Source organism: Oratosquilla oratoria, chromosome 25 (genome assembly GCF_046742065.1).
Source record: "Oratosquilla oratoria isolate Oo_2021 chromosome 25, ASM4674206v1, whole genome shotgun sequence".
Taxonomy (NCBI): Eukaryota; Metazoa; Arthropoda; class Malacostraca; order Stomatopoda; family Squillidae; genus Oratosquilla; species Oratosquilla oratoria.
The window spans coordinates 28,266,226-28,273,725 of NC_134801.1; the positions used below are offsets into that span (position 1 = coordinate 28,266,226).

General features: G+C 41.7%; 1 protein-coding gene across 1 annotated transcript in view; it reads right to left on the reverse strand.

Annotated features, from left to right (window-relative positions):
- LOC143039057 (uncharacterized) overlaps nucleotides 1-7,500 on the reverse strand; it is a 1,266,799-nt gene that overhangs the window by 316,775 nt on the left and 942,524 nt on the right. The window contains exon 10 of the mRNA XM_076208909.1: nucleotides 786-1,020. Coding sequence (XP_076065024.1) covers nucleotides 786-1,020 — 235 coding nt within the window. The remainder of the gene's footprint in view (nucleotides 1-785; nucleotides 1,021-7,500) is intronic.

Below are 7,500 nucleotides of genomic sequence, written 5' to 3' on the forward strand. Positions count from 1 at the left end.
TCGTCACAGATTAATTTCATTGAATCAACTGGGAATTGTATGATAAGAATAAGAGAGAGAAAACAAAGTGGATGAGGCTGAGAGAGGAAGAAAGAGAAAGACAGACAAACAGACAGAGACAAAGAGAGGAAGAGAGAGAGAGAGAGAGAGAGAGAGAGAGAGAGAGAGAGAGAGAGAGAGAGAGAGAGAGAGAGAGAGAGAGAGAGAGAGAGAGAGAGAGAGAGAGAGAGAGAGAGAGAGAGAGAGAGAGAGAGAGAGAGAGGGGGGGCAGGGAGGGAGACAGAACACTTTTGAGTGACTGTGTATGCATACATACATTCAGTTTGTTTTCGTTCATGCATGTTTGCTCAAATTAATTTCCCGTGAATCACTAAATAGAAATATTCCGGATTCTCGTATAATTCGCGCGCGTGTGTGCTTGTGTGTGTGTGTGTGTGTGTGTGTGTGTGTGTGTGTGTGTGTGTGTGTGTGTGTGTGTGTGTGTGTGTGTGTGTGTGTGTGTGTGTGTGTGTGTGTGTGTGTGTGTGTGTGTGTGTGTGTGTGTGTGTGTGTGTGTGTGTGTGTGTGTGCGTGTTTGGTTTTGTGCATTAGCGCCGCGTGCGCTAATGCAATTTCATTTACGAACGATTTCTGCCCAGCTACAACAAATACCATGAAACCTGCTTTTCTCCATAACCTCAGCAATGAAATACCCATAAACATTATATACTACTTACTTATACTTACCTATTTACTCATTAATCTTTCCATTGACTTTGTTACATAGTTATTATGTATGTACTTACCGTTGATTCCTGTATCTGATGTTGATAGCAAGGAAAATGGCCGCCATGACAATGCCGAGCGAGGCGATGGCGACAAGAACGGCATAGATGCGAATGTTGACATGCGCCTTCTCGATCAGTTTGACGGTTCTGTCCAGCGGTGGATTACCACCTGGCCAATAGATCGGATGGCCCTTGTCCAAATGTAGGACGTTGTCAAAACCGTCGTATTCACCGATTTTAACTTCTCGGCCTCCTGAAAAAATAAGATAAATAATTCAATAAATAAATAAAATAAGAAAATTAATTTTGGGCGGGGAGTTTAAATATAAATAGAACCATCGCCCCCCTGAAATAAAAATAAGGTTAATTTTGTTTTTGGAGGTACTAAATAGGCGATATACTTGTCCTCCAGGATATAAAAGAAAATTAAAATTATTTTGGAGGTATTAGATTAAGATAGGTAAACTTAGAACCTAGAACAATTTCTAGACGAAGAATAATTGTTCCCCTACAGCGGCGATCAATGTTGTTCAATCCCTCCCATAGATCCTTCCGCTGCTCACCTGAATAAGGTACTTTGGTATTTGTACATACAAATACCAAATGGCATCTTCCACCTTATCAAATGGGATGGACGAATCAGGTCCTACTACCTTGTACCCACCAAACACCCACCCTAAACCCATAATGGGTTTAAATTGGACAAATTTAGGTCTAAGAAGGAAATAGATAAAAACTGGTTTATCAAAAGAGTGGTTAACGAATGTATTATATTTAGTAACCATGTAGTAAGCACTGAAACAATTGGTTGAGAAGACTCAATAGTTTTAATGATAGGGATGACAAGTAAAAAGGGACATGAAACTGCCTAGTGTAGGCCTTATGGTTTCTTGCAGTCTCCTTCATTCTTATGTTCTCGGAACCTGGTGGATGAAAGGTCATCCCTGAATCCAGCACACGACTCGGGACAAAGGAAATGGAATAAGATGGAGCACCTCTACAGCATGGACTGACAACCGGATCTGGTTTACCCCTAAAGAAATATAGAATAGGTTTTTTTGTTGTCCACACCAAATAGATTAGTTAACCACGTAAAGAAGTTACTTTTCGGTCGAGCTGGTATGTTAGTTTGATTGTATGCGTGAAATTATGCATAAAATTACGAACGTGAAGATGAAACCAACTTTCTTTAGGACTTAATTTTAACAAATAATGAGCACCAAATTAGCAGCGTAATAGTGGGAGATAGTCTAGGCTCTAGCGATCATCAAGAAATAAGATTTAATGTTATTTGGGAAAAATAAAAAAGTACGAATAACGTTCAAGTACCAGACTTCAGGAAAGCAAACTCTGACAACATAAAAACCTATTTGAAATTGAATACGAAATGTCATACGGACGTTTGGAACATTCTTGGTTCTCGGAGCGGGGCTGGGAGTGAGGTCTGGGTCACGGAGGGTAATATGCATACCTTAGGTCAGGTCATTTGGGGGCGAGGGCCCAACAGTCAGGTCAGCGATTTAAAAGAAATGTATAGCAATCTAACTGATCTAATTATTAATGCACAAAACACATTTATCCCCCTAAAGCCAATACGGAAAAATAGTAATACTCCCAAATGGATGACGGACAGATTGAAACATGAGATCGGAATGAAAAGAGGACTTTACGTAAAAATAAAAAACGGGGAATCACACCTTAGATCAAGATATAACGAAATGGCAAAGCTGGTTAAAAGGAATACACGTTCAGCGAAACGTAATTATGAAATCAAGGTTGCCAGTCAAGCAAAATCCAACCCAAAGGGTTTCTTTCACCTCTATAGAACAAAAAATAAAGAAAGAATAGGATCAATTAAAAACGATGAAAATGTCATGATAGAATCGGAGGAAAAAATGAGTGAGGAGTTTAACAATTATTTTCTATCAGTGTTTACTAATGAGAGGTTAGATAAAGTACCTGACTGCTATCCGATTTTCAGACGGGATGAAGAAAGTAGTCTATCTAATATCAGCATTAGTAAAGAAGAAGTAGTCAAGCAGATTGACAGACTTCCATACATATACATATACCAAGGCTTTTTCCCCCTTACAAGGGAGGTAGCCACAAAGGGAAAGGCATAAAATCATTTCCACCCATTCCATCCCTGAATACACTCCACACCCCTCCACCCTCCCTCTTATCTGAGCACCTTATCTGAGCACCTCCTGAATGACGGGTCATCCCTGCACCTTGTCCACTGCCCTGGCTCAGAAGCAGTGTCGCAAGACACAGCACATCCACAGCAAGGCCGCGTCATTAAATCGGCGACCCCCCCTCTCCGTCCCGCCATTGCATAAAAGGAGAGGACGGGGAGAAATTCCTTCGGGCTGCGTCAAATTTTGCTCACACATACTACCTCACACACACACACCCATCCCCCCGCCCATTCCACCTCATGCAATCACAACATCATCCATATACAACCATTTTTCATTCACCCCTGTCTTCTGTCCTCTCCCGTCCTTCCTCAACAGATATTTCCCTCTTCCCCAAAGCCCCCTTTACCCCATCCATCCACCTTATCCTAGGACGTCCCCTCATGTTCACTTCCTCCACATCTGCCTTCCATACCTCTTTTACTAGTCTTTCTTCACTCATTCTTTCCATGTGTCCAAACCATCCTAATATTCTTTCATCAACCCTATCTCCCAAATCCTTTTCCACCCCTGTTCTCCTCCTCACCTCCTCATTTCTCACTCCTATCTAGCCTAGTAACCCACATCATACTTCTCAGACACCTCATCTCAAACACATTCAAACTCCTTCTCTCTTCTTCTCTTATGTTCCATGTTTCCGCCCCATACATTGCTGTTGGCACAATCACTCCTTCATACAGTCTCCTCTTAGCATCCATTCCCAAATGTCTATTCCTCATTACACTCTTTAATCCACCAAGGCATTTACTCGCTTCTCTCAATCTACATTCTACCTCCACCTTCACTCCACCTTTTCCTGCCACATTTGCACCCAAGTATCTAAAACTATCCACTTCCTCCAGTCGCTCTCCCTTAATGCTCACCTCCAGTCTACCCCCACTTTCACCCCTTGTACATCTCATCACCTTACTTTTACCCACATTTATCTTTAGCTTTCTTCTATCACATACTCTCCCAAACTCTGCCACCAACTTCCTCAATCCCTCTTTTGATCCTGCCACAAGCGCAGTGTCGTCCGCAAACAACAGCTGGCTCACCTTCCACTTTTCTCCGGGTCCAGACGAAATTTGTCCAAAAATGCTTAATGAGTGTAAATTTGAAATCTGTGACCAATTAACTGAAATATTCAATAAATCGATAGATACTGGTTTTGTTCCAACTGCTTGGAGGCAGGCAAACGTTATTCCTGTTTTTAAGAAGGGAGATAGATCGTCTATATGCAACTACAGGCCAATCAGTTTGACATCGGTTATAGGAAAAATGCTTGAATCAATAATAGTAAATAGACTCAGAGAACACATCGAAGGGCATAATTTAATTCGTGATTCATGGCATGGTTTCTCCAAGGGCAAGTCATGTGTGACTAATCTTCTATCCTTTTACACTAAGGTATATAAGGCGTCAGATAACAATGAAAATTATGATGTTATTTACCTTGACTTTAGCAAAGCGTTCGACAAGGTGCCACACCAGGGACTACTAAATAAAATCAAAGCCCATGGAATAGGAGGAAAAGTGTTAGAATGAATTAGAGCTTGGATTAGTAACAGAAAACAGCGGGTCACCATAAATGGAATAAAATCTAGGTGGGGCAATGTTACTAGCGGGGTCCCCCAGGGCTCGGTTTTGGGTCCCTTATCGTTCATTATGTACATAAACGACTCAGACGATGGGATAAATAGTGATATTAGTAAGTATGCAGACGACACTAAAATAGGACGCCTAATTAGGTCAGGAGACGACGCCCAGATTCTGCAGGTTGATCTTAATAAATTGTTAACATGGTCGGTGAAATGACAAATGAACTTCAATATCTCTAAGTGTAGCGTGTTAAACGTAGGGCTACACAGCCCCGGAAATAGATATAACTTAGATAACACGTTTTTAGAAAAATCTGAGTGCGAGAGGGACTTAGGAGTTCTGGTGAGTCCGGACCTTAAAACCAGGAAGCAGTGCATTAGCGCCAGAAATAAAGCTAACAGCGCATTAGGCTTCATTGTTAGGACGGTAACGAATAGAAGTGCAGAGGTAATTATTAAACTCTATCTAGCGATAGTTAGACCCATCCTTGACTATGCGGTACAGTTTTGGTCTCCGTCCTACAAAATGGACATAAATTCACTAGAATCAGTACAGAGAAGAATGACCAAAATGATACATGAACTCGGAAATTTGCCTTACGAAGAGAGGCTTAGGCACCTAAACTTACACTCTCTGGAAATACGCAGAGTGCGGGGTGATCTAATAGAAGTGTTCAAGTGGATCAAAGGCTATAACAAGGGTGAAGCAAACAAGGTCATCATAATAAAACAGCAGGGCATGACTCGCAGTAATGGGTATAAACTGGACAAATTTAGATTTAAGAAGGAAATAGGCAAGAATTGGTTTACTAATAGGGTGGTCGATGAATGGAATAAACTTAGTAACCATGTAGTAAGCGCTGAAACTATTAGTTGTTTTAAAAAACGATTAGACAACTTTATGGATGGGGATGACAGGTGGTGATGGATACGGAGCTGCCTAGTGTAAGCCTTATGGTCTCTTGCAGTCTCCTTTATTCTTATGTTCTTATATTCTTTAAAAACAGTTTCAGGTTTTAAGCTGAAGACAACAATATCAATCCGAGACGTGTTAAACAAAAATGTATATTTATTTACTTATTTATCTATTGTTTTTTATATACTTATTTTTTGTAGCCGAATGAAAAGTAATTGGAAACAGATGAATTTACTTAAACGTTCCCCTATTTCTGATTCAGTTCCAGGTCGCGAACTAACCCCATCAGAAGACTAGCACGATACCCCTTACACAGGATTTTGTAGCCTGGAATTTAATAAACCATGTCCTAGATCCATCTCGCTCGCGACGCTTTAACTCGCTCGGCCAGCGAGAATTCTTCCCTATTTGGCACGAGGTGCCAAATCTGGGCCAGAAGTACATCATGGAGCTCCTCATGACATTCGGAGCCTTCTTGGTGGTTCTTGAAAGGGCTTCTGGGTATTGTGGTTCTCTGAGCTCGAATGTCTTTTTGGTGGTTCTTGGAACTTTAAGGCTTTTTTGGTGGTTCTCGAAAGGGCTTCTGGGTATTGTGGTTCTCTGAGCTCGAATGTCTTTTTGGTGGTTCTTGGAATTTTAAGGCCTTTTTGGTGGTTCTCGAAAGGGCTCTCGAGTATTGTTTTTCCCATAGATCAAATACCTTTTTGGTGGTCGTTTGAACTTGAAGGGCATACAAGTATTGTAGGTCTCAATGCTCGAATGTTTTTTGGTGGTTCTTGGAACTTGAAGGTTTTCTTACTGGTTCTCGAAATGACTTCCGAGTATTGCAGCTCTCAGAGCTTGAAGACCTTTTGGTGGTTTTTAGACCCCGAAAGCTTTCTTGGTGTTTATCGAAAGGGCTTCTGGATATTTTGGTTCTCGGAGTGCGAGAATGCCTTCATGGTGGTTCTCAGACTTTATAATATATCAAGGACAAATGCGGTCCTCTGGCTCTTATACAACCCGGGACAGAATGCGCGTTCGAAATGGAAAAAATATTATAAAGAATGCTATGAGGAGGTAAAAGGAGGAAGGCGGAGAGAGGAGAAATGGGAGAAAGAAAAGGAGAGAGTGAGAGGGGGAGGGCGAAGGAGAGGGGAGCAGAATGAAAGTAGGGAGGAGGGGAGGAGGAGATTGAAGGAGAGGGTAAGAGAGGATGGCAGGTTATTGAAGGGGGAAAGAAAATGAAATTGACAGTGGGAGGGAAATAGTGGAGGAGGAGGAGAAGGAGGAGGAAGTGGAGGAGAAGAGGAGGAGAGGAGGGAGAGAAAGAAGGGGAGAAGAGAATCAGAAAAAATGGGAAGGTGGAAAAGAAAGAGGAAAAGGAGAAGAAAAAAGAGGAAGGGGAAAAAGAGTGGGAAAGTAGGAGGAGGTGAAAATAAAGAAGGAAAACGAGAATGTGAACGTAGGAACGAAGAAGGTGGAAGCGGAACTGGAGATGGAAATAGAAGGAGTGGAATTAGATGTAAAGGTCCAGCATATGGAAATGTATTCGAAACAGGTTTACAGTATTTCTAAACTCTAGATTGTCTGGGCCCAAGCACGAGGACTCAGGAACCGATACTTGTTGGAAGGTCTTTCGTCTATTTGAACTTCGAGAAGAGCACTTGGCGACCCCCCCCCCAAAAAAAAAAAAAAAAAATCCAGAAACCTGGGAGGACCATTGACCAACGAACACAACAATGTACCAAGTCCCACGTTACTTAATCCACGTATGTACTTTTTCTTTCAGATCGATTTATAGGAGTTCTGCTAACCATTCCATCTGATAAGTTCTTCGACTTGATGTCTTGACCTGACTCCTTGTTTCTCAAGGATACATCTGTAGCCTCTGACCTAGTCAGTTATCTTCTCAAGAATCCCCAAGTAAGGTCGGTTTGCTTACTCTAGTTCATCACGACATACCGGAATATGGTCTAGTTCTGGTCTACCGCGACACTACTACAGTCAGTGAGGAACATGGGGAAAAGTAGAATGTGGGAATGGAAAGAAAGAAAGTT